This window comes from Tursiops truncatus, chromosome 1 (genome assembly GCF_011762595.2).
Source record: "Tursiops truncatus isolate mTurTru1 chromosome 1, mTurTru1.mat.Y, whole genome shotgun sequence".
Classification (NCBI taxonomy): domain Eukaryota; kingdom Metazoa; phylum Chordata; class Mammalia; order Artiodactyla; family Delphinidae; genus Tursiops; species Tursiops truncatus.
The window spans coordinates 95,746,977-95,774,802 of NC_047034.1; the positions used below are offsets into that span (position 1 = coordinate 95,746,977).

At 37.7% G+C, this 27,826-nt stretch overlaps 1 protein-coding gene across 4 annotated transcripts; it reads right to left on the reverse strand.

Annotated features, from left to right (window-relative positions):
- Positions 1-4,765: 4,765 nt before the first annotated feature.
- RTCA (RNA 3'-terminal phosphate cyclase) lies at positions 4,766-27,450 on the reverse strand. 4 transcript variants are annotated; one of them, XM_004315394.4, is made up of 11 exons: positions 26,962-27,450; positions 26,763-26,863; positions 25,013-25,156; positions 22,372-22,495; positions 18,691-18,749; positions 17,099-17,240; positions 16,605-16,729; positions 15,386-15,444; positions 9,296-9,390; positions 8,033-8,137; positions 4,766-5,149 (listed from the first exon to the last, which is right to left on the reverse strand). In XM_004315394.4, exons 1-11 carry the CDS (start codon positions 27,004-27,006, stop codon positions 5,048-5,050), a joined length of 1,101 nt encoding a protein of 366 aa, XP_004315442.1. In that variant the 5' UTR covers positions 27,007-27,450; the 3' UTR covers positions 4,766-5,047. The 4 variants fall into 4 exon arrangements, with proteins under 4 accessions (XP_004315442.1, XP_073666487.1, XP_019775541.1 ...); XM_073810386.1 differs by lacking the exon at positions 25,013-25,156; XM_019919982.3 differs by lacking the exon at positions 26,962-27,450 and having other exon boundaries at positions 25,013-25,171.
- Between the last annotated feature and the right edge of the window lie 376 nt (positions 27,451-27,826).

A 27,826-nucleotide genomic window follows, 5' to 3' on the forward strand; every position in this document is an offset into this window, starting at 1 on the left:
AACAGATTCAGGGTGTTTAGGTGTTTTTAAATTATACAATGATATAAAAATATAGAAAAATACATGTGGGTTTACCTCCTGAAATAATGTTATATTAGAATACTTTTTTTAGGTATTAGAAATAAAGCACTGTTTTATTTGCCTATGTTAAAAAAAAACAAAACACAGACCACTAAGATTTAGACCCTTTGGGAGTGAAGTTTTGGATTGCCTCCATCAGGAAAAGAACGCTGACTGGCTGTGGTGCCAGCTGAGGGTAGAGAAAACAGAGAATTTACAGCAGATATGAGTGTGCACAACTGCAGCAGTTATGCAAATTTTCTTCCTTCCTCCTTATGTATATATTAATATATATTTACTTATTTTTTCCTTGCCCTTCATTGTCCCTCTTTATTTTCTATGAGGACTATTACTGGTGATTAACTTTACAATTTGGTCTGTACGCTACAGAATATTTATTTAGTTGGGATTGAGTAAAACAGATAATAACATCCCCCAGAGATGGCTATGGTGACTGTTGGGACTTTAGATTTCTTTTGAAGAAGAGGACGGAAATATCTTTGTTTGTAAAAAGGACGGTTGCATCGTGTGAAGCAAAAGCAAAGAATGTTATTGTTGTAAGATAGAAACATGTAAATGGATATTGAACAACCAAAAAAAAATAGATTCTGCTATAGCTATTCACTGTCTCCCAGCTCCAAGCACACCTTTCAAGACTCTGTTCATGATGTTTGGGTGTACAAACTAAAACTTCCAGACTCGCTTGCCAATTGGTTTCTGGTTAGATTCTGCAAAAGGGAAGCCCAAGGTGGAACTTGGAAAGAGGAGAGAAGAAAGGACTCTTCCTGCTTTCAGCTCCTGTCAGGGATGCTCCAGCAGCAGCAACAACAGCAGCTGCCAGCTATGGCTCCAACCAAGCTTTCTTCAGCTGGCCCTGCCACATACCCTGCTACGCTCCCTTGGCAGTAAGGATATTAGTTCCGCTGTGCTCCCTCACCTGCTGGGCCATACCACCTGAACCATCTAAGCACCTGCCAGGTTGCATCTCTCTCCTTTAAAAGTCTGAGTACCAACCACAATGCTCCTGAGGTCTGATAACCAGCTAAAGAGCACCCTTTCTTGAGAGACATGATCAGTCCCAGAGAGCCCCTCCTTCAAAGTTGTAGGTTCTGATAAAATCACTTGTATTAGTCATGGGGTCTTCAAAGAAATAGAACCAATAGGAGAAAGATATACAGAAAGACATATAGACAGACAGAGAGCGACTTACAAGGTATTGGCTCATGTGATTATGGAGGCTGAGAAGTCCCACATCTGCAAACTGGGGACCCAGGAAGGCCAGAAGTGTTGTTCAAAAGCCTGAGAGCCAGAGAGCCAATGGTGTAGGTTCTAGTCTGAGTCTGAAGGCCTGAGAATGGGGAGCACAAAGGGCAGGGAAAAATTGATGCCCCAGCTCCAGCAATCAGGTAAAGGGCAAATTCAACCTTCCTCTACCTTTTTGTTCTATTCAGGCCCTCAAAGGATTATATGAAGCACACCTGCATTTGGGAGGGCAATCTACTTTACTCAGTTCACCAATTCAGCTGCTAATCTCTTCCGGAAACATCCTCACGGACACACAAATAAATACTGTTTAAACAGATCTGGAATTCAAAATTTTTCATCATAAGTTTCAACAGTTCTAGGAAAGAAGGTAATCAATGTTATAAATATTGTCATTTTAAAATAAAACTATTCCATCACTCTCAAATTTATCCACTAGACTCTAAGAACATAGCTGTTTAATATCTACCATCTCCATTAAAAAAATACATTCCCTTCCCCCACAATTTTATAGTTTTATGCTTAAAAGTTCACCTCGTTATATTTTTCTGCAATAAAAACATGTATTTTAATTTACATTGTTTTAAAATTTTCAGTGAACACAAGACTCTTAAATTTTTTAAAAATTTCTTCTGGCTTGATTAATTACTAACAGCATTATTATACAATGGAGCATAACAAACATATGCTTTGATATGCCACTAAATATAAAAGTAAAATTTATGGAAATACATCTCTTGGGACTTCCCTGGCGGTGCAGTGGTTAAGATGCCGCACTTCCATTGCAGGGGGCACGGGTTTGATCCTTGGTAGGGGAACTAAGATCCTGAATGCCATGCACTGTGGCGAAAAAATAGGGGGAAAAAAATGAAAAAAATGAAATATATCTCTTAATGAGACTGATGTTGTTTTTTAAAAAATTAGATCATGTATCTATGGACAGATAATGTTAATTACTGGGATGAGACAGAGCTCAATGGAAACCAATAACAAAAAGTTATCAAGTGTGGGGCTTAAAAATATATAATTGTTGTGTGTATTATTTACAAAATATTAATAATATAGATTACAGAAGCTACAACACACTCCACATGGTAGGGGTGAACAGATAGCAGAGAAGTAACTCACAATTCTTACTAAGTGGTAATCTACCAAAGTTTAAAAAGAAACAGATTTAGGGCCTCCCTGGTGGCACAGTGGTTAAGAATCCACCTGCCAATGCAGGGGACACGGGTTCGAGCCCTGGTCCAGGAAGATCCCACATGTTGCGGAGCAGCTAAGCCCGTGCACAACTACTGAGCCTGCACTCTAGAGACCGTGAGCCACAACTGCTGAAAACTGCAAGCCTAGAAGCCCGTGCTCCGCAACAAGAGAAGCCACCGCAATGAGAAGCCCGCGCACCACAACGAAGAGTAGCCCCTGCTCACTGCAACCAGAGAAATGCCCGTGCACAGCAATGAAGACCCAACGCAGTCAAAAATAAAATAAAATAAAATAAATTAATTAAAAAAAAAGATTTACATTTTCTAGTAGCCTTTCAGCAAAGCTACTGAAAATGTTTCTCCTAATAATCAGAAAAATAAGCTTTATTTAAAGGTGTCATGTTGATCTGTGGAAAGTAAACATTGGAGCTTTCATCTCCTTACTTAAAATCATGCAAATATATATAATAAGGTACAGGTTTATCTCTTAGTTTGAGAAGACTTTTCAGAGACTAATATTTCAGATTGTCCCTTTATTTGGTGCCTTTGAGATTTCCTTATATTCCAGGGGAATACACCATAGGAAAATTAGGCTGGGTAAAAAATAAACTTTCCTTTTGTAGAGAGGAAAAATGGAGATTGTGAAAGAGAAGCTAAAAAGGAGAAACTGCAAAGTCCTACTTTGACTGCCAGCAACTCTATTTTAGAAAGAAGTACATATTTAAGTAGAGAAATTTGGAAACATATTCTCTAAAAACTACTGACATCTGAAAACTTGAAGTTCATGGGAAGGCTCTGTGAAACTCAAGTGGTATGAATACCCTTGCTTGAAAGTCACTAAAGAATATTTTTAAAGAATATCAAAATATTAAATGTACCCATTGTGCACATAGGGTCCAATCAACAGAATTACTTGGATTAGGTCGTTATTAAAAAATGAAGACGCATACTGAAATATCAATACAATTTCAGATATAGAAGTAGGAACAGAAGTACAATTTTGTTTGAGGAAAATAAACATCTTCTTCAAGAACTTCACAAAAATTTCTTTGCAGTAGTCCCACCTTTATTTTACCCAAGCTGAGACTAACAGTAGTGACACACCCAAGCCAAGATTAATCATAAACCCATCATGTACACTGTTGACCTTAAATCTCTTGCTCCAAAATTCCCAATCTCTGCATTCCAACCTACCTCGTTAACACTGCCACACGCCTCATCAGAAGCAGCAGATATCATCACTAGTCTTAAAACCCCCAAACTTATCACAGCCCCTCCAACAGCTATACTAAAAGTGTAGTTTGACTCTAAAATAGAAAGACATTTCATGCCTTATGTATTATAGAAATTAACTTATAAAATTTACTCCCTGAAAATACAAATAGCAAGCAATACTATCATCATCATATTTAAAACAAACTGAACTCAACTGTCCAAGGCCACAGAAATCACTGACAAGAATTACGATTATGTACGTGGAGTAGTTATTTTCATTACACCTTTTTATACAGACTAATTCTGCACTTTCTGAATGTTTTATAATATCGTCTTCTGGATCTGTATCTTGTACTATGTTTTTTTTGTTTGTTTGGGTGTTTTTTGAATTTTATTTTATTTTTTTATATATCAGGTTCTTATTAGTTAACGATTTTATACATATTAGTGTATATATGTCAATCCCAATCTTGTACTACGTTTTAATCATTACCAGATTAAGTCCAAGACAGAACTAAGTCTGAATGAATTCCTCACTATACTACAATATGGCATATTTAGCTGTTACATAAAACTAGTTTCATTTGAGTCACAACCTCAACTGCCTACAGGGACCAGGAAGTAATCTAAATGTGGAACAGGCTAGGTGTAAGACAATAGAGAGTAATGAAAAGAATTCTGTTCTAAAGGCAATTATTTTTTTAATACTATAAGCCAAACAAAAACATACCTGGGGCTGATTTGGCCAAATTTACTAGGGTTGAAAATTTGCAATTCTCATTGTTTGGCTTTCACAACATATTCAACAGATTCAAAATCAATATCTACCAAATACCCACTAGAAAGAAGATACATATAATAAGACAATGCTTATTAAATGTTATTGTTGACACAGCAAGTACATGTGTACAAAGTTGTCTCATTAAATTTTACATGAGATTCTAGTAGTGATTAGAATCATACACAAATTACAGATCAAATCTACATCCATAACTTAATATACTATATCAAAAATAAAAACACACTTCAGGTGAAAAGAATATTTTATTTCAATACTTTAATACTGAAATCAGCTATCATACATATTCACCAACTCTTAAACTTCGCTGTCCCTATCTATCTCAGAAGACAGTCAAAGTGAGATTAATAGGACGAAGCAGTCTCAGCAAATCTAGAACTTTCTGTATTTCATCTCTAAATTTAAGTCAGGTCCTTTAATAAGTTACTGCTTATTCATTGTTCTATATAATATTTATGAAATGATTAGTGCAATACATCATTGAGGTATCATTTAAGAGGCAAATACCCTATAGATTTGGATTTGTCATCCCGATTCCTTGGCACTCAATAATGTAAGTATCTTTAGAAGCATCTTCTTCATCTTCTGATTTCTTCACAGTAAATTTAGCCTGAAACCAGAAGAGCATTTAGTATATAAATAATATGAAAAGCGATAGAGGGACGAGCCCACAACTCCAGCTTAAATAGGCAGTAGTTAATACCAAACTCATTTTATTGAAGCTAGAGATACAAAGATCAAATGACTCATGAGAAATTCAAAGGCCTATATATAAAATATTCTGTTCCAGAAGGATGGTCCTTGTTCAGATGTATACATACCTGTGGAGTTCTGTCAGAATATACAGCCTGGGCCCTATTCCATACCCACTGAATCAGAACCCCCCAGGAGTACAGCTTAAGCAAATATAAATTTTTAAATCTCAACTGTTAATAATAATGCATCTCTACTACCTACTTCCTAAAATTTTTCTAAAACATGGCACTGAAGCATTTATACTTCTTTTATCTTGTCAAGTACAGAAATACCCTTTAATTCCCTCAAATTTTCTTGCTAATTTAATTCCCTAAATATACTATTTAAAATACCTAGTTCAGAGCAGAAAGGTAGAGGGAGGTAACAATTAACATCTTCATTCATCTTTATTGGGCTTAACGTATTTTTCACTTAACTAATTCAAGTTTGGCTCTGAAACATTTGACCTCTATCATTATTTGTGGAAACATGAGTTTTTAAAAAGCAAATGTATTCATTCTAAGAAAACTGAATTAAAATCAAAACAACTAAGTAGGCTGACTGAATTTGTGACAAAGGGATTTCAAGTATGCCTAAAACCTTTTGATTCTCTGAAATACAATTTGAAAACCACTACTCCGAAGCCCTGTTGAACTGTAATATTTACAAATTATTCCAGTTTCAGTATTATGTGGCAGTGCGCTGACACACTGGACACTGAAAATTACTGTTGAATGAATAAACACTGAATCTGAATTCTGAGCTAGACAAACAATTTATACAGTATATATATTTTTCTCAAATTATAAGCACTATATAAATATGAAGCACAGGTAACAATTATGGAAATCATTTCTAGCCTATATATAAACCTACTGAAAACTACAAAAATTTAGAGTTGGAAGGAGCCATAGGGACTACAGCACACTCTCTGACCTTACTGATGAATTATCTGCACTGAGACACAGAATGATGAAGCACCTTTGCCCCAAATCGCTGAGTTAAAACACAACAAAGCTGAACAAGAAACCAGAGCTAAACATTCCAGTTCACGGCACTTTCCACTGTGTATTCACTTCAAATAACATGTGAGTGTCTACTATGTGCAAAGTACTGTAGAAAGAATGAATACAGGGCTTCCGTGGTGGCACAGTGGTTAAGAATCTGCCTGCCAATGTAGGGGACACAGGTTCGATCCCTGGTCCGGGAAGATCCCACATGACGTGGAGCAACTAAGCCCATGTGCCACAACTACTGAGCCTGTGCTCTAGAGCTCACAAGCCACAACTACTGAGCCTGCATGCTACAACTACCAAAGCCCACACGCCTAGAGCTCATGCTCCTCAACAAGAGAAGCCACCGCAATGAGAAGCCTGTGTACCACAATGAAGAGTAGCCCCGCTCGCCCCAACTAGAAAAAGCCCATGTGCAGCAACGAAGACCCAATGCAGCAAAAAATAAATTAATTAAATAAATAAATTTATTTTAAAAAAAAGAAAAGAATGAATACAGCCTTGTCTCTGCTATCAAGAAGATCACAGTCTACATGGGGAGACAAATAGTAGTTACAAAATACAGCATAAGTAGAATAATAAAAAATACAATTAACTATCTTTTGACATCAAATATAATTTGCCTTTGCCTCCTATCAAGCCTTTTCCCACAATTTAACCAAAATCTAGCTATCCTTTCTAATAACAACAAAAAAAGTACATATTATTAAGAATCATACAAATAACATGTTAGGAGTAGGGCAACCGTGGCTTTGAGCTTGGTACACCTCTGTAATGCTTAATTTCTTAATACTACTATACATTATTTTTATAACTTTTTAAAATACTTAAGGTCAGCACCTTCCTTCATAAAATTCTGAGTTATAAATTTCATAGTATTTTACAAAATTACATTATAAAGACTATGGCAAAATGGAAATATGCCACACATTACTGAAAAAAGCAAGAAATGAAGCTGTATGCATTAACTGCAAAAAAATGCAAAGAGAAACAATTTTAAGAGAGGAGAATACCTAAACGTCAAGAGTGGTTTTACTGGCAAGGGGGAGTTAGGGACAGCTTTTTTCCTCTATTTTCTAAATTATAAATCTAGGGAATTCCCTGGTGGTCCAGTGGTTAAGACTCAGTGCTTTCACTGCGAGGGCCCGGGTTCGATCCCTAGTCGGGGAACTAAGATCCCACAAGCCATGCAGTGCAGCCAAATTTAAAAAAAAAAAAATTATAAATCTACTTTTCTGAAGCTGAAAGGACTGGTAAGTGTTAGAAGTCCAGCAAATACTCTAGTCTACCCCAATAAAATCACAAGAAAATAAAATATTTAAAATTTTTATATAAATAATTTAAGTTTATAGCCCACTGCAAACCCCTTGTGATTTGACTTTATAGTTCCCATTAAAACATCTTCACTTACTGGAAGGCAGTACCTACCACACATGAGCTTAGATGTATGCTCTCCCAGTTTGCTCAAAGCTCAGTCCTGCCACTAAGAAACTATCTTGAGCAATTAATTCCTCTGCCTCACTAGACTCATAAGTAAAATGGGATTAATAATAAATAGCCACCTAAAATGGTCATGCAGAGTGAGACAACTCAGCTTCACTGCTGAGCGAGCTCAGTGCCTGCCACATAGGAAGTGTTCACCGAATGAGAGCAATTACAATTACTATTAAGTTTTCTGTTGATTAAAATGTGACTCCAAATTGGCCAAAATGAAAATCAATTACTCTTTCTGATAGAATACTCACCTTTGCTAGTTGTTCAGCAAAATGTATAGCCGTTTGGGTATGGAGTGTAACTGGTCCTGTTTTTATTCTGGAAATTCCACTGGCTAATGCCATGAAAATGATCAGCTGTTAAAAAAAGAACAAGAAGAAAATTCTCACACATTTACTAATATTTGGGGTTAAAATTCTACTGCTTTCCATATGAAAATACTATTGATACTAGAAATCAACATAGCTAAAAAAGAATTTCTATTTCTTTAGGTTTCCAAAAGTCTTAAGATGATACAAAACCTGTGTTACCAAAAGTTTGTGGTATAGCACAGAAATGCTTAGTAGCAGAACTCAATATAGATTTTTAAAATTAATGTTTAAGAATATAGAGTTAAAAGTTAATAAATTTAATCAGACCAACTATCTTTGCAAGCTATTATATATAATATGAAAGTTTCTTCCATACTCTAGAATTACAACATTTTAACACATAAATAAATACACTAATACAGAATTACTGGAGTGTAGACTAGTAAGAAGGAAGAGACTAGAAATAAGGAAAACTGTCTTAAGAAACTGGTCAAGAAATCTTGAGTAATACATTTCTAAACACAGACATCTGATTTGCTACTAAGGAGAAAAAACTATGGTAGAAAGGAAAATCTATCAAGACAGTGCACCATAAAAAGACTGTATTTGGAAATATTCACTAGCACTTCTCAATGTGAGTAGATATATTAAGTTTGAGAGGTGTATGACACATCCAAGCAGAGATGTTGACAGGCGTAAGAAATATTATGAGCATGCAGTTAAGGAGAAAGGTCTGGGCTAGTGATACAAATTTAGGAGCTGTCAGCATACAGATGGTACTAAAGCCATGAGACTGTACAAAATAACTGAGGGACTGAATACAGATAAACAAAAGAGCCTAGGCCAAGGGCTCTCCAAAATTTACAAGCTGAGAAGAGGCAAAAAACAATAACAAACTTGCAAAGAGACTAGAATGTAAGGTTAGCGAGATACAAAGATAATAACAGTATTTCAGAAAGCAAGTGAAGAAAGTATTTCAAGAAGGAAGGAGTGCTCGATTGTGCCAAATGCCGTAGCCAGGTCAAGTAAGATGAGAACTGAAATTTATGGGATATAAATTCCAGAAAAATACCTAAAAAATGGATTGAACTAGGACATACCAATCAGTGTCTGAAAGTCAGTGACTAAAATTTATATTCAATCTAATTGCCCAATATTTGAATCTAATAGGCTTGATGGTTTTTATCCTAAAAGTGTCATTACCTGGTCTTGCAGATACTCATCCACAGCACCGCCATGTCTAAGATTTGCTAACAGCATTTCAGCAGCTTCAATTCCAACCTTGTCTGCATTAACACCTACAACAGGCACAATGTAAAAAAAACTAAATTAATTACTAAGAGGCAAAAAGTTTAATATATCCCAGTTAGCACTGGTGTAATATCTTTTAGGCCTCTGAACTCACCCAATGCAACCTTTAGGATAAGATCTTCATGTATATTTAATCTTCTGAGAGCTCAGCATATGCAAATATTTTATTAAATGCACAAGTGGAAGAAAAAACAGGCTGCTTTGGCCCTGTTTAAGAAGTACTAATTATAGGGGGACTTCCCTGGAGGTCCAGTGGTTAAGACTCCGTGCTTCCACTGCAGGGGGCATGGGTTCTATCCCTGGTCAGAGACGTAAGATCCCGAATGCCACACGGCGTGGCCAAAGAAAAAAAAAAGAAGTACTAATTATAAAACCAATTTACAACTAAGTTATGACCCTATAACACTACACCTTGATTTCAAAATTTTAAATTTGCAATTCATATATGCTAGAATTAGTCGGCAGCCGATTCCATTAGAATTAAAGGATTTTTTTTTAAGTCAGATAATTTTCATCTAAGGAAGAACAGATAAAAATTCTCAGATCAAATATCATAAAGTTTTATTCCTTTAAGATTTGAACTATTTATTTATTTATTTACTGTGCCACGCAGCTTACAGCAACTTAGTTCCCCGACCAGGGATTAAACCTGTCCCCTGGCAGTGAGAGCACGGAGTCCTAACCACTGGACCACCAGGGAATTTGCCGGTATCACCTAACTTTGAAAGTAAGTCAGAAAATTTATTCCCATGTTCTACTTCCTACTTCTCTACACATACCACAAGTATTTGGTACAATGCTGAATACAAAATAAGTCCATCAGAAGTAGTGGAATGTCAAATGATTCTTTTTATTTACTTTAAACTAAATGAAACCTTGGCTACAAATGAAAATGTCCTTTGAAAAATGAGAATGTAGTTATTTTTTATTTTATATTTGGAAATTCATTTGACTATATGTATGTCTTGATAAAATTTACCAGAATAGGGGAAATCAAATTTTAACCATTTTTTCCCTTACAGCAATTATTATAATAATATAACAAATTAAACTATCTTCACAACATCAATCAGGCAAGTATTTACATGACTGAATGAAGTGGTTTGGAATATGTATGAATCTTGACTTCTTGGGTAAACCACTTTGCCTTTTCCATTTCTTCTTCCAGATGGAGATGGAGATGATAATTCCTAAGTTGCAAACTTGCTAAAATTAGAGATAATATTTATAAAGCTTCTATTACCAAGACTGGTTTATAATAAGCTATTAATAAAAATAGTTAATATTGAGTACCTACTATGTGTGTACCATACTAAGTGATAGAAACTGGTTCCTTTGCTAAGGAGACATCAGAAAATACTCATATATAAGAGTATTTGAGGATAAGTGCTAAGCTCTATGGTATAAACTATATATCCAATGAGATTTCGGAAAAGGAAATTATAGGTTCTAGAATAACTCGAGAAGGTTTCATGGAACATGAAGGACTTAGGTGAGACCTTGAAGAATGGCTAAAATTTGCATGGAGGATGTGAAGGAGAAGGAAGGAATTCCTGGCTTTGTATCAATAGTATCAGAGAGCAGTAGACACACTAAGGTTTCTCTGTGTAGGGGCAAAGTATTTCTCAGAGCCATTCACATTCCTTCCTACCCAGCCGCCTTGAGAGCGAATAATGGTATGAATGGATCTAACATAATTACCACCTATTACTAGCGGTCTGTGGCAACTGAACAAAATGAAGTAATTATGAGAATTTTTCTTATTAGTATTATGTTCTAAACAAAAGAGCAAAATCTTAGTTTCTTCTGAAAACTTAAGGCTTTTCTGACAAATACTCTTCTGATATTCTAGAGGTTTCTTAAAATGGTCTCAATTTTGATGGTTTATAACAAATTAAAATGAATATTCAATGATTCGGGGTGTCTTCTAGCTTATTAAAAGGACAAAACTAAATAGTTATCAGGCTGAACAGAGAAAGCTAAAGGACTGATTATAGCATCAGAGAGATGCCATGAATTACCACATATACTGAAGGAGGAAAAAAAGTGCTTACTACAAGCTAGGCAGTTTCCATACATAAGAAATAGGATTGATAAACCAGAGTCATAATTCATCTTAGCAAACTGATTTGTCCCATAGTAAAGAACACTAACTGAAAGATGAGAAATCAACGAATACACAGATATTCAACTATGTAAACACAAATACATTCTGTACATATAGCAATCATATAAAGTTGGAAGGGATTCTTATACATAGATAATGGTCCAATCTCATTTTTCAGGTAAGGAAAGCGCAGTCACCATGTAAGATAATGACAGACATAGGACCAAAACTTAGGTCTTCTTGCTCTCAGTTTAGTGCTCTCTGTTATAATACACTGCCTCCATCTAAAACTGCAAGATTCTCTCAAAAAAAAAAAAACACAAACAAACCTCACCTTTGCAACAGGATTAAAGAATGTTATAACTGGAAGGATTTCAGATATTCTTCAGGCTAACTCTCTCACTCAATAGATAAGGAAACTAAGGTCAAAATAGTTTTAGTAACTGAGACAATGACAAAAACATGACTAGTTACAACCTACTGCTTCTAATACATATGGTGGTGTGCACAACCAGCCAATGTTGCTTCTGATAATAACGCTTAAACATTAGGATTCAGAGTCTAGTAATTTTCTAGTTAATTTAAACCAGAAATAAAAAGGGGATCTGGATACTGGGATCCATGACATTCTCTGAGATGCTTAATATATAGACTACCTAGACTAAGAGAGAAGACCCCAAGGTCTTTGCAATTGCTAATGACATCTCCTTTGACTTAAGTGCCTGACAGGAAACAAGGGCAGGCACCAGAAGGAGTCAGGCAACCTCAGTAAGTGTTGCTGCTCTATCCTCTATTCCCTCCTACCACTATAAGTCTAAAAATAAGTACTGTGCATTCTACATGAGTGTTGTCCAAAGACAACTTCAAAGTAAAAACTCTCATATGACAAAGTGAAAAAAAATGTTTATGGAATATTAGGAAAGAAACGTTTTCAGGGCTGTCAGTAAAGTTAATTCCAAGTACTGCTCTTAACAGAGTAACGGTCCCTTTATGATGTCAATACAACATATCCAAAACTATCTTCTACCCTGGCAAACTAACTCTACCTCCCATATTCATAAGTTTTAAGTACTTCCAGTTACCCAAGTTAGAAATCTAGAAGGTCATTACACTGCATCCCTCACCCCCCATTTCCAGCTAATCACCAAATTGTCTATTCACCCTCCTAAATACCCTTATATCAGTACTCATCTCTCTAGACTCAGTCCCTGCATTTCCTTGGTGTAGGTCCTCACCATTTCTGACCTGGATTGCTGTTAACAGACTCTTGTCTTCCTGCCTCCACTATGGTTTTCCTCTAATCCTCTACACAGCTATCAGACTAACTTCCAAAGACCTGGAATTACATCCCTCCTTAAAATCTTTATGTTTTCAGGATGAAATCCAAACTCCTTTATAAGGCCTATAAAGCCCTTCAACTATCTGTTGACCTCTCTAACCTCATTCTCTGCATTGACCCAGATCCTGTACTCATCACATATGGTTCTAGTTGCCCAAACACAGAACTACACTTTTATGTCAGCACTTTCCTTTGTCCTTCTTCCTTAGCTCTCACTTTTCTATCTGGCTAACTTCTACTTATCTACAGAACCCACGGGAGGATCACTGAATGGCACAAGACAGATTTGGGGTCAATCAGCCCCCAAAGAATAAGCTGTTCTTCTCCTGTGCTCCTATGGTGCCCTGGGGATAGAACAATCACAGCACTGGTCTGTCTCCTCTGTCAGACTAAGCCAGGAGACAGAAATGGTGACTCTTACTTCTGAATCCTTCATACATAGTACCTGGCACATCTTGGTACCCAACGATAATACAAACAAACTAAACTCACATTCCACCCAATGCCTGCCAAGCACTTACTACTTGTAACATAGGGTCCTAGTCCCTGCTTTATATTTTGCATTATCTTTGCCCTCTCAAGGCTTAAAGACATTGCATGTAGCGGCTCACTGATCCACGCTGATTCCTCACTGCACCTAACAAGTAATGAGTATACACTAAATATATGTTTTTGATCACTATTTCTCAAATTTTATACCTTAGAGAGCTTGTTCAAACAGATTCCTGGACCCCACTCTCAAAGATTCTGATCTGATACATGAGGTGGGCCCCAAAATTGGTATTTTCAGCAAACTCTCAGATGATACCCATATGCTACCTGTCCGCCAACCACACATTGAACAGCACGGTTTTAAACAGAATTCATTTATGTCCAGTCAACCAAAGGTGTTGATTTTACCTATTCTATTAACACTGGTTAGATTTGACACCCAACTGTATCTAGATCAACCAACTGAGCAGACTAAAATTACCTGAAGTTTTGTATTCAGCAGTAATAATGTGGTTAAATGGCATAGCGAGGGTAAGCATCTTTTAAAGATGCTACAAAGTAGGAATAAAGCAATCAACTGCCACACAGTGAAAAGTTCAATTAGAAGTTGCCTCAATGGCAAAAGTAACTTTAAATACTAACCAACAGAAGCATACATGTATCTACTCCCCCAAATATACCAAATACTACAGAAATTTCCCTTTCACAAAAACATTCAGTATTTTGAAATCAGCACTGTAATAACTGATGCAGGGAAGAACCATCAACAGATACTAAAACCACTGGATGAAAGTTGTATTGAGACAGGATGATCAGATGGTGTCAAAGTATTATCCCAGAGTATTTATTAATTATAATGGGAAAAGGGGGAATTCCCTGGTGGTCCAGTGGCTAGAGCTCCATGCTTCTACTGCAAGGGGCACGGGTTCAATCCCTGGTCGAGGAACTAAGATCCCACATGCTGCGAAGCATGGTAGAGACAGGCAGGCAGACAGACAGATAGGTACGTAGATAAATAAATAAATAAGGAACCTTTATAGCAGACATACCTGGAGAACACCACCTTAACCAAGTGATCAGTGAGCTGTACTGATAAAGGGCATACTGACATTACATGCACCCTGATGTGATACAATAGAATGTACACAAAGTCACCTGTGCAATATTCTCACTAAAAATGTTTAACCTGAATAAATCTAATCATGAGATAATCAGACAAATTCAAAGTATGGAAAATCCTATGAGAAAATGGCCTGGACTTTTCAAAATGTAAATATCATGAAAGGAAAAAAAGGTGAAGAGACTATTCTGTGGTTTAAAAAAAAAAACTAGACAGACATGACAAACAAATGCTGTGTGTGCTCAAAAACAAACAAACAAGCAAACAAAAAACCCCATACTGCTCTAAAGAATATTTTGGAGGTATCTGGTTATGTCTGAATATAACAAGGAACTTCCCTGGCAGTCCAGTGGTTAAGACTTCACCTTCCAATGCAGGGGGTGCGGGATCAATCCCTGGTCAGGGAGCTAAGATCCCACATGCCTCACTGCCAAAAAGCCAAAAAATAAAAACAGAAGCAATATTGTAACAAATTCAATAGAGACTTTAAAAATGGTCCACATCAAAAAAAAATCTTAAAAAAAATACATATATAATAGATTCTTTGGGTATAAAAATGGTAATGTGATTATGCAGATACTATTCTTTGGATGGACACGCTGCAGTATTCAGGGGTGAGACTTGGTACCTGCAACCTGCATAGAGATGGTTCAGAAACACACACAACACGTAGCTAAACGTTCATAACCAGTGAATCTAGTGTATGGATATTCACTAATCATTCACCTTCTCTATAAGTTTGAAAATTTTAAAAGCATAAAGTTGGGGGAAAGACTGAAAATTTAATTGACTCTAAAATAGAATCAGTTAACCATATCCTTTCAAACTTGTTATCCATCATTCTACAACATCCTAATCCTGACAGATAATTAAAGAATTGTACAGTAGCACTGAGAACAGTGGACCCCCTTCATTTAGCTATACCTCGTTTACCAAGCGATGATCCAGCGAACAAACAGCCAGTGGATGTCTCAGCAATAATGCTATATAGGGAAAAAAAAGTATTACTATCTATGCTATAAATATTCCAAAATTACATGCAAATACAACACAGGAGAACAGTGACTATTAAATAAGCAGAATTAGATCTGGCTAGTATATTACAAAAGTGAAAGTCTTCATATAGAGAGCAGCATGATTAGCATTCTCCATCTTCATCAGAGTAGAGTATCTTTCAGCACTTTGGACAAGAAGTCACACTAGATTCTAATCCACTCATAGGTAAGGAATGGCCCTCCCAGAAGTCTTGTCATCAGCACTAAGGGGTACCATTTCAAAGGCATACTGCACGCATTATCTTAAATGAAAAGGTCTTTCGACAGAGATGTTTGGTTTTGTTTTACAGTTTTTAGATAGTATTATCATACAAAGAAAATGCATTTACTTTAAACCCTTTAATAGAAAATCTGAAAAAGAAAGCTTAAATTTAAATATCCACAAAAGATACTTTTATTCTTCAAAAATATTAATTAAAGCATTTTTATAACACATAAATCAATAATTACTAAATGGATTAATATACTATATTTCTTTTTTAAATAGATCTTTGCCGTATCTAATATTTACTTGTAAACTGATTTCACATTTGAGATATAGAAAAGCAACTGGAAATATTTCTCTTAGGATCATCTTCAAAGGCTAACTTTTTTTTTTTTTTTTTTTTTTTTGTGGTATGCGGGCCTCTCACTGTTGTGACCTCTCCCGTTTGCTGAGCACAGGCTCCGGACACGCAGGCTCAGCGGCCATGGCTCACGGGCCCAGCTGCTCCACGGCATGTGGGATCTTCCCGGACCGGGGCACAAACCCGTGTCCCCTGCATCGGCAGGCAGACTCTCAACCACTGTGCCACCAGGGAAGCCCAAAGGCTAACTTCTGATTAGCTTAAACATTTAAGTTCGCTATATAAACAAAAAGGCTCTTATAATGTAATAAAAGGTAAACCATCCTCAGAAAAGAAATTCAGAATAAAATAATCATCATAATCCATCATACTGTTGTTTTAGGTAGGAATGCCCTTAAAAATATATCTTCTTAAAACTACAAATTTAAACAAACAAAAAAAAATGACAAATCTTTAATTAAAATAGAATAATTATTTCAGGGCTCTCTCAACTAACATCTAGGAAAAAGTATATTGTCTCACATTATTCCATTTCCATTGCCAAAAGCTTGGTCTTTAGTTTCCTGAACAGGCTGGATGTTAACATACAGATCCCTAATCTCCTTTCTGATGCATCTTACGGCTGCCGCTGCCATATCTTTTGCTACCTATTTTGGCAAGACAAAAAAATAGAATAAAATAAATTAATGATTATTTTGACAATTGCTTTCAAGCCTTCAAAGACATATAATTAATAACTTTTACATACATCTTATAAAAACACAATTTTCAACAGTAGAGAACACAGAATTTTAAGAAAAATTTTTAATGAAAAGATTTATTTAAAAATTAAGTTCTTTCAATAATTTCAAAATTTAGATGATATAATACTTATCAAGACATACATACACTTCTAAGATCATCTAGACAACTTTATTTTTTATTACTTTATTTTTTTAAAATTTTTATTGGAGTATAGTTGATTTACAATGTTGTGTCAGTTTCAGGTATACAGTAAAGTGAATTAGATAGCTTACTTTAAATGGCAAAACACCAGCAACAAAAGCTCTTCCATATATCTTAGTCACAGAGCCACGGTCAGTTAAATTTATTGGGTTCAACTGTTTAACTGGCGACATTCGGATAATCACTTCACCACCTCCTTTCGGGTAGTAGCCCCTATGAAAAGTATCATGAATACTTACATAAACTGATTACACGACAAAAATAAAGCTCAATATTTACAATAAAATAACATGTGAGTGATATCCAACTATATAATTCATGTTTGAAACTTCCAAATAATGTTTTAGATCTGTGTTGTCCAATATGGTAGACTCAAGCTACATGTGAATAAATGAGTATTAATTAATTAATTAATCTATTTATTTATTTATTTAGGACACACAGCTTGCAGGATCTTAGTTCCCCAACCAGGGACTGAACCCACACCCTCAGCAGTGAAAGTGCAGAGTCCTAACCACTGGACCACCTGGGAATTCTCTATTTAAATTTAAATTTAATAAAATTTAAAACTTAACTCCCCAATCCTACTAGCCACATTTCAAGTGCTCAATAGTCATATGTATCAAGTGACTACCATCCTGGACAGATAAGGAACATTTCCCTCAGTACAGAAAGTTCTATTCAACAGTGCTGTTTTAGACTTAAGCTACTTAATGGTAGGAGCTTGGTCTATTTTGTTCCTGCTATATTCCAGTGCCTAAAACAATGTCTGGCACATAGTAGGTGCTCAATAAATATATGATGAATACTTAGTAGCTGAACCACTAATAAAATTTCAACTCAAATATTTAGTGTCACTTATTCTATAAGAGATGCTGAGAACACGCAGATGAGAATGACAATGCTCTTATCCACAAAGAACTCCCCATCTGGTAAGATGGGGCTCCACATATAATCTACTAGGACACAAGCCAGGCTGTAAGCAGGACTACAAGAGAGATGTAAATAGGAACTCCAACTGAGGCACAGTCACTGACAATTCACATAAGAAATTACAAGTTTCATTTTCAGAAAACGTAGAATTTCCAATTTTTAGGAGAGCAGGGGAAGAAAAACATGAACAAAGATATGGAAGTCTGAAGGCACAAAGTATGTTTAGGGAATGGCAGCAATCATGTAGTTAGAATATATGGAGGGGAGGGAGGATAAAGCTAGAAAAGTAAATTGGAATAAGATTGCAAATCACTTAAATGCTACAACAAGAAATATGGCCTTTTTACTATGTGGCCTTACAGAGGGAAGGGAAGCCTTACAGAGAAATAACCTGAATGCCCAACATGTCTCTTAGAAAAATAATTCTGGTTGCTCTATGGAACAGAATCCCTTTTATGACCCTGCAGTGCCCATTCCAGTTGTCTGCACACAGTGAGCATTCTGTCTGTGGTGAGCATGGATAATTCCAGATATAAAGGTGCCTCAGTGTAGCAATTCCCTTTCAAGTCCCCATGCCTCTGCTGCTTACTGTTTTTAAGCCACGAAGTACTATTATTTCCTATAAGATACGTATTAAGTGGGTTACGGAATGACAGCTCTCCAAGATCTAACTTTTCCACTATTTTTAGCACAAGTAGTGGGTCAAAGGGCTAAGAAATAAGTAACTTACCTCATTTTAATGTCACAATTAAATGTGAAACCAAATTTTTCAACAATTGGCTTGAAAACCTGAAAAAATCAGTTTACTATTACTTTAATCACCAATATTCATTGTCAGCAAGTATATTTAGTAAACAAAAGTGCTCTGCACTGAAGTAGTAAAGAAGCACCATGGATAAACAGTGATATAAAAATGTGTAGGCTAGTTCTATTTTTCAAATAAAATAACTGACGTAGCTAAAATCAAAAGTTTAACATTTAATTAATCAGAGCTGTGCAAGTCTATCTAATGAAAAAAAAAAAATCAGAACTCAGGAAACTTGATCCTAGCAGTTTTTAACTCCAGAGGCCAGTATTTCCTAACCTTCTCAATATTGTGTACCGTAAGAAATTAGGGGGTGTTGAATAGCATTCCATTCTGCGTTCTCAGTTATTTTTTATATAGTTGAAATCTCACCGCATACACAACGTTTTATACATTTTTCCCCATTTAACATTATAAACAAAAGCATTTTCCCAACATTATAAAATTCCTCCTACAAAATATTTGAACGACTTCATGGCATTCTAGCATAATTTACCTAACCATTGTCCAAGTTTTCATTATTACATAATTATGTATATTATATAACAATAATTATAGTATATAATGCTGTGCTCCAATACCTTTAACATTATCTTTTGCTGCATTTCGCAATATTTAATTAGGGTCATTTCCTTGAAGTGGTATTACTAGGTGAAGAGAGATTAACTTTAACTTTCATTATACATCCTATCAAACTGAATTTTAAAAGACTGTACCACCTATTAAAATGGCAAAAAAATTTTTAACTGAAACCTGAGACTATCAAGCGCTGGGGAGGATGAAGAAGAGCTGAAACTCTCCTACAGCGCTGGTGAAAATGCGAAACAATGCAGCCACGTTGTATGCCAAAACAATTTGGTAGTTTCTCAATAAAGTTAGACATAAACTTACGATTACAACTGAGCAACCCCTCTGTAGGTATTTACCCAAGACAAATAAAAACTTATGTTCAGACAGAAAAACCTGTATGTGTTTATAGTGGCTTTACTCATACTTGCCAAAAACTGGAAACAGTCCAAATGTCCTTCAACTGATGAATGGATAAACTGGTACTGATAAACAAACATCCATATAATAGAACACTACTTAGCTTTTATTGCTGATACAAGCAACATGGATGACTCTCAGATGTATTTTTTTTTAAGTTATTTATTTTTTGGCTGTGTTGGGTCTTTGTTTCTGTGCGACAGCCTTCTCTAGTTGTGGCAAGCGGGGGCCACTCTTCATCGCGGTGCGCGGGCCTCTCACTGTCACGGCCTCTCTTGTTGCAGAGCACAGACTCCAGACGCGCAGGCTCAGTAGTTGTGGCTCACGGGCCTAGTTGCTCCGTGGCATGTGGGATCTTCCCAGACCAGGGCTCGAACCCGTGTCCCCTGCATTGACAGGCAGATTCTCAACCACTGCGCCACCAGGGAAACCCTCAGATGTATTTTTTTTAATTTATTTTATTACAGTATAGTTGATTTACAATGTTGTGTTAATTTCTAGTATACAGCAAAATGATGCAGTTATGGGACTTCCCTGGTGGCGCGGTGGTCCGGGAAGATCCCACATGCCGCAGAGCAACAAAGCCCATGCACCACAACTACTGCGCCTGTGCTCTAGAGCCCGCAAGCCACAACTACTGAGCCCACATGCCATAACTACTGAAGCCTGCAGGCCTAGAGCCTGTGCTCCGCTATGAGAGAAGCCACCGTAATGAGAAGCCTGCACACCACAACAAAAAGTAGCCCCTGCTCACCACAACTAGAGAAAGCCGCGTGTAGCAACAAAGACCCAAGGAGGCAAGAATAAAATAAATAAATAAATTTATTTATTTATTTAAAAAAATGATTCAGTTCTACATATATATGAATTCTTTTTCATATTCTTTTCCATTATGGTCTATCACAGTAGGACCTTGTTGTTTATTCATTCTATTATATAATAGTTTGCATCTGCTAATTCCAAACTACCAATCCATCCCTCCCCCATCCTACTCCCCCTAATCAGATGTATTTTAAGGGAAAAAAACAAGACTCAACAGGCTATATACAGTATTATTCTTTTACATGACATTCTGAAAAAAAGGCAGAACTATTAGAGAAAACAGATCACTGATTGCCAGGGGTGGAGGGGTGGGATTGACTACAAAGAGGGATAACGGAATTATCCACAGTAATTCTCTATCTTGATTGTGGTGGCTGGTTCACAATCATACATCAGAAATCACAGAACTGTATGCTACAAAGGGTGAATTTTAGTATAAATAACCACACCTCAATAAACCTGGAGAAAAAAAGATGATACCACTTTTCTCTCCCACTAGTTGTATAAGCATGCCAATACTGAATTTTATCATTCTAAAAATTTATAGTCAAATCATGGTATTTAATTATTATTATTATTTTTTTTGTGTGTGTGTTACGCGGGCCTCTCACTGTTGCGGCCTCTCCCGTTGCAGAGCACAGGCTCCGGACGCGCAGGCCCAGCGGCCATGGCTCACGGGCCCAACCGCTCCGCGGCATGTGGGATCTTCCCAGACCGGGGCACGAACCCACGTCCCCTGCATCGGCAGGCGGACTCTCAACCACAGCGCCACCAGGGAAGCCCTATTTAATTATTTTTTAAAATTTTATTTTATTGTGGTAAGAATATTTAACATGAGATTTATTTTAAGAGTACAACACAATGTTGTTGACTATAGTTACAATGTGTACAACAGATCTCTAGAGCTCGTTTATCTTACTGTACTGAAAAGTTATGTCCGATGAATATGAACTCCCCAATTTCCCCCTTCCCCTAACTAGCATTCCATTCTTTGATTCCATGAATTTGACTACTTTAGATATCTTATATAAGTGGAATCATGCCAGTACTGTCTTTATGTGACTGGCTCATTTCACTTAGCACAATGTCCTCAAAGTTCAACTGTGTTGTCACATATTCTAGAATTTCTTGTATTTTTTTTAAGGCTAAATAGTAATCCACTGTATGTATATACCACATTTTCTTTATCCTTTCATCCATCAATGGACATTTAGGTTGTTTCCACATGTTGGCTATTATGAATAGTGTTGCAATGAACATGGGAATGCTAATTTCTCTTGGAGATTCTGATTTCAACTCTTTAGGATAATACCGAGAAGTGGGATTGCTGGCTTATATCGTAGTTGTATTTTTAATTTTTTTGAGGAACCTCCATACTGTTTTCCATAGTTGTTGCACCGTTTTGCATTCCCATCAACAGTGTGCAAGCGTTCCAATTTCTCCACATCCTCGCCAATCCTGTCAAACATAGTATTTAATTCTTACTTTGAGTTTTTCTTCCAAATCATAATCCCTGTATTCAGAAACTAACAGACTTATATAAGTAATATCATACACATACAAGTAATATAATGTATACAATAACTGAGGCTTTTTAAAGCATTCACTATGAGCACAGTTCTAAGATACAACATGCAATCTAAAATAATCATCCTCTCCCACAACAGAACGAGACACCATTAAGAAATTAAACAGCTATGTACACAAAAACACTCAGGATATATTTAAATAGAGAATGGAGATTCAGAAGACTATGTGAGATCATCTTAGTTTATCAGTAGCAACAAAAGCCCTTACCATGGCTGTGTAATCAATCTGTGGTGCCATTTCAGCATTAGTTCCACCTTTCAAACGAAGTTCTGATGGACAAGCAGCAAAGAGAGCACAGGGCATTGAGACCTGCATCAAGAGGCATACACTCCTAAGGAGAAGGCAGAACAGGCTTAGCTGCATTTTCTTTTTAAAGTCTCAAGAGAGAGACATAACTACATATCACCATTAGCTGAAGCACAGACAACTGAGAAGGCAGGTACACGCCCTCAAGTTTAAAGTTAAAAAACACTCCAGTGACTGAATGATAACATCCGATTAGTATTTCGCAGTAGAAGGAACTGGCCTTAAATGATAAGCAAATCTGGGTTTGAATCCAATACTAAATACATTAGCTGTGTGATCTTAGGTTAAGTCCTAACACTTTTCTTTATCTTACAAAGAAGTAAAAAAAAAAAAAAAAAATTAATTAAAGCATCTTTACAACGTTTTTACAAAAGGATTCTTAAAAGTAACAGTTTATGAAAATGCATTCAAAACCATCAAGGTCTAGAAATATTCTAATGATTGTATCTGAGTCTCCACCATGCACAAGGCATCGTTCCAGATATTAAGATACAGTTCCTCTCTGTTATAAAGCACAAACTAACACACCATTGTAAAGCAATTATACCCCAATAAAGATGTTAAAAAAAAAAAAAAAGATACAGTTCCTACCATGTTGGCATCTGTGGTATGATAGAGTAATGTTTTACAAAGACTGATAACCAAATATTTTACATGGAAAAAACTGTTAAGGAGATAATCCTTACCATAACTCACCTCTGTTTGGTCTTTATAGTCAAATAATGTGAGAAATCACAAGAAATAATTATAGAATATGTAGCATTTTATAAAATGAAACGGTCAGATTTTCTAAATGAGCTGTTATCGTCCTTCTCCAAAGTCAAGGGAAAACAATCATATTAATACATAGAGTGTAGCTTGAAAAGGAGCGCAACATAGCGTCTACATACCAAGATAGCCTTTACTTAACTTTCTTATAGCAAAGGTGCAGGTGTACTGAGTTAGACAGTCTCTATCACTGATAATGCATTTCATTAATTCAGTAAATATTTATTGACTGTATAATGTGTTAGGCATTATAAGAGAAAATGCATGCAATATAATCTCTGTTCTCAGGAATTGAGCCTAGGAGCAAGTGAAAAAAACGTGGAAATGTTCAGTTTACTATAAACCATAGGTTTACAACTACTGAACTTCTGTTTATTCCCTGAGAAACCCAACACAGCTAAAGTGTCTCTCTTCCATTCAATAAAATCAGATTCTAAGAAGACTAAAGAAAACCTTAATATTAGAAGAGTAAGGAATTGCAAAGACAAAGGTAGACATGAGAAAACACATGGTACTGTAATCACAGTTAGGGATGAAAATGTTAGAATTCAAATAAATAAGATGTGTTTTCTGACTAGGAACAAGCTTGTTTGAGTCTACTGAATGGAGCTGGATTATCAACCTTCAACTCACTGCCCATACGTTCTAGTGGATTAGAAGCCAGAAGGCCTAGATTCTAATTCTAGCTCTGACCCTTACTCTATGACCTCTGGTTTATCACTTAACACCAGAGGGTCTTCACTCTCTCATTCACAAAGTGGAGGAAGGGTTGGAACACATGGTTTCTATCTTCTCTCCTGTAGCTTCAAAATTCTATGATTCTGTGTTAATTTTTAGATAGCTGATTAACTATAACTCTTTCCCCCCTTTTGTACCAGAGAATGCCCAAAATAATAAGCTGACTATAAAGATATCTCAAAATGCTTTAATCCCCTTAAGAAAGTTCTCATTTGGCAAACTTCACTTTAGGCCTAGCAGCAAGCCCCTTTTAGCACAAGTCTATTCACATCATAATTCAAATCTCAATCATCACTAAACATTTTAAGCTAAAAAAAAATCATAACGTTTTGAAACAGTCCTTTCTGAAACAAACTGGCATTGGGTTTACAGTACTATTTCTTACTTTACCAGATTTCCTGGTAAATGGATAGGATGTTGATAAAGGATGCTGCTTACAATAACAATCAGCCAATAACACAGAAAACACAAAAATTGCTCTCCATGTTTTATCAATAAAAGGAGGGGTTCTTGGAAAGGGATAAAGGCTCAATTTAATTGTTAAATATCCAGTTTTCAATGGGGAGAAAAAGCCAAGATCATATATAAAAATTTCTAAATAGGGCTGTATAAGTATCTATTAAAAGATAACAAAAATACCTAGACTAAAAGTAGAAGATGGCTCATAATTTGCTGTAAGCCAAGAACTAAATATGCTACACCGCAAAGACTACTATCACTATAGAGCATGAAACTACAGTTGTTTTCAGATATTCATTTTCTAAGTAATAAAACTAAAGAAACAAATACGCTATACTACACATGTGAGAAAATTCTAGATAGGTAGAGCAACAGCTACAATTAGGAAGCAATTAGGTATCTGAGACTTTACACAGTCTCTAACCCTAAAAGGTAAGTGTTTTATCTCCATTTTAAAAGTGAGGAAACTAAAGCTTCCAAGAGGTTAAGCAACTTGTCCAGTAAGTGGTAGTACCTGCGTGTGCATCCAGGTCTGATTCCAACACCCATACTTAAATGGAATGTAAGTGACACATACCCTGCTGTCTTGGTATCTGCTGTGTGGACTCCACCTTTGATCTTCTCTGGCGTAAACATTATTTCTGTTGAGCCGATTTCTGCCCCCTCCAGGTGCCCATCACAGAAATCTCGAATCATTTCCAGTCCAGATAAATGCTGAGGCCTTCAGGTCATAATACTGCATCAAAACGTGTGCATTCAGACTGCCTATATCCCCACTTTTTATGACACATTTACAAAACTTCAATGGCGAGAAAACAGCAAGCTCTAACCACAGTAAGTGCCAGAGCTTCCTTTTGGCTTTTTATGCACGTAGACTACCTGCTGGTAGGCATTATTTTAAGGGTTCCTTCCAGAGCAGTTATTTTAACTATAAACATATATGCTGATAATATTGTTGCAAATTTTAAGTATGCAAAAGAGGAAAACTAATAAACTATCTAAGTGCCACCAGTCTCACTTGCATTTCACTGAATAATCTATGATACCTGCATGGGCTGAACTGTGTTCCTCTAAAATACGTATGTTGAAGTACCTCACAATGTGACTGTATTTAGAAATAAGGCCTCTGAAGAGATGATTAAATTAAAAAAGGCAGTCAGGAGTGAGCTGTAACCCACTCTCACTGGTGTCCTTACAAAAAGAGAAGATTAGGACATACCAGGGGTGCGCATGCACAGAGGGATGAGCATGGGAAGAGGGAGCAAGAGGGTGGTCACCTCCAAGCCAAGGAGAGAGGCCTGAAACAGAATCTTCCCTTATGGCCCTCAGAGGAAACCAACCCTAACAGCACCTTGATCTTGGACTTCCAGCCCCTAGAATTGTGCAAAAATAAATTTCTGCTGTTTAGGCCACCTAGTCTGTGGTATTTTGTTATGGCAGCCCTAGCAAACTAATAAAATACCTCACACAGCCTTAATGAATTAATTTCCCTATTGGTGAAATGGGTTACTGCAAACTACTGCTGTGACAGAGAATTACTATTCACACATATCAGTAATTGCCTTTTAATAATTTCAACATGGAGTGTGGATAAAAGACTAAGAGATAGTTGATCCATTAGAATGAAATATATAAAAAGTACAAGGAATCACTCTGTCTTCCCCCTGGGTCCTCTTCTAACAGGTGCATATACCTGACACTTAAAAAATAGTGGCATGCCTAGCTTCCCAGACAGAAGAAACAAAGCCAACTGTCAACATTTTCCCCTCTCCTACAACTGATAATCCTGGTCGTATCCACAGCTTCCTAAAGGTCTGAATGAAAGCTGGAATGACACATCTCAGGGTCCTTATGAGACTATAAAACGTGCGGCAGCAGAAGATGCACTGGTTAAAAAGTGGGGTTTCCTCCGGCCCTAGAGGCTGTTCTGCCCTGATCTACCTTGCCCGCTGCTACGAGCTCTCCGGGTACTTGGAATGCCCGATGAGGCGGGGAAACCGTTTAAAAGATAACTCATTAGGAAACGAGACAACTCTAGCCAAATAGAGAAAACATGGGCCTATTTTCTGAACTTGCCCCTTGAAACTTTCAAGGGCCCACAAGCCCGGCTACGCCTAACCGCCCAGCCCGGAACACCGTCCCGCCGCCCCTGCGGCCCGGCTGCAGAGTCCTCAACCCTGGGGCCGGCGCATCTTCCCAGCATCACCGCCGGGCTGCAGATTCCCAGCCCCAAGACCCGCCCCCCATCCCCCAATGGCCTGTCCCCCGCCCCGAGCCCCCAGCCCGCTCTCCAACCTCCAGTCCCGCCGCCTGGCTTCCCGACTTACCTAAGGCCCGGCGTGCTGCGGCCTGCTCGGATCTTCTGCACCCGCAAGGGGAGGCCCAGGAGACAGCTCAGAGCCGTAGACACCCTCAAGATCTGCCCGCCCTGGTGCGGAGAGAAGAGAGAGAACATCAGCTGGGCAAGCTCTGTGCCGCAGCCCGGACGGCAGCCGCAACCCGCCAGGCCTCGGGCTCGGTACTCACCCCTTCCATGATGCTGCCGTCCACCTCGACCCGCGGGCCCGCCATGGGGGGCGTCCTGGGGCCTGGCCAACCGCGACTCAGCCTTGGCCCGAGCGGGAGGAAGAGGAGACGCAGGGTCCTGCCTCGCAGCTCCAGAGGCGCTGTCCTCGCTCGGGGTCGCTGGACTCCGCGTAAAGGCGGAGGACGCGCCGGCTCCGGGAACGCCCCACCCAAACCAAGCCGCTCTCCGTGCAGAAGCCGGGTTCGCCAGGCCCACAGCCAGGGCGCATGCGCGCCGCGCGGCGCTTAAAGAGGCGGCGCCCATAAAATTCCGGCAAATGGGAAGCTGTCCAGCAGGAGGGGTGGTGGCCGGGCAGGTTCCCTGGAGCGTGGAAGGAAATGTGTCCCTGGAAGACTTGCGCCCTGAACACAGCAAAACGCGCAGATTGCCGAAAGCCTCCCTTTCAACTCTAGTCGGATCCTCCAGTTGTCTCGCAGGCTTGTGCAAGCATCTGTGTTTATCTCTGTTTTCTCGGGGATCCTGCCGTACCCAGAACTGGAGACTCTTAGAGCTGAAGATGTAGGAAAGGTCCCTGCAATGCACCGACCACCTTCTCTCTGGTCGGGTTTGCCTTCTCTGCAGCCTGTCCCTTGAAATTGTCCCTGGTGCATTGATGATACCCATGAGCCTCTCGTTCTTCGTGTGTGTGTGTGTGTGTGTGTGTGTGTGTGTGTGTGTGTGTGTGTGTGTGTGTGTGTGTGTGTGTGTAGAGTATTATCTCTTTTTCTTCTGCTAGACACCATTTATTTGGGGATCAGTAGAAAAGGACAGAATCAGAATCAGTAATATAATGCTCAAAAAAGCCAAAGTTACGCCACCTTGTCC

Excerpts from the sequence above, each read along its gene's own strand:
- RTCA (XM_004315394.4), bottom strand. The coding sequence starts at position 27,006 with ATGGCGGGCCCGCGGGTCGAGGTGGACGGCAGCATCATGGAAGGG. Across the intron at positions 26,864-26,961 it reads ACGGCAGCATCATGGAAGGG|GGCGGGCAGATCTTGAGGGT; the intron begins GTGAGTACCGAG and ends TCTCCGCACCAG. Across the intron at positions 22,496-25,012 it reads GCAGATACCAAGACAGCAGG|GAGTGTATGCCTCTTGATGC; the intron begins GTATGTGTCACT and ends CCTTCTCCTTAG.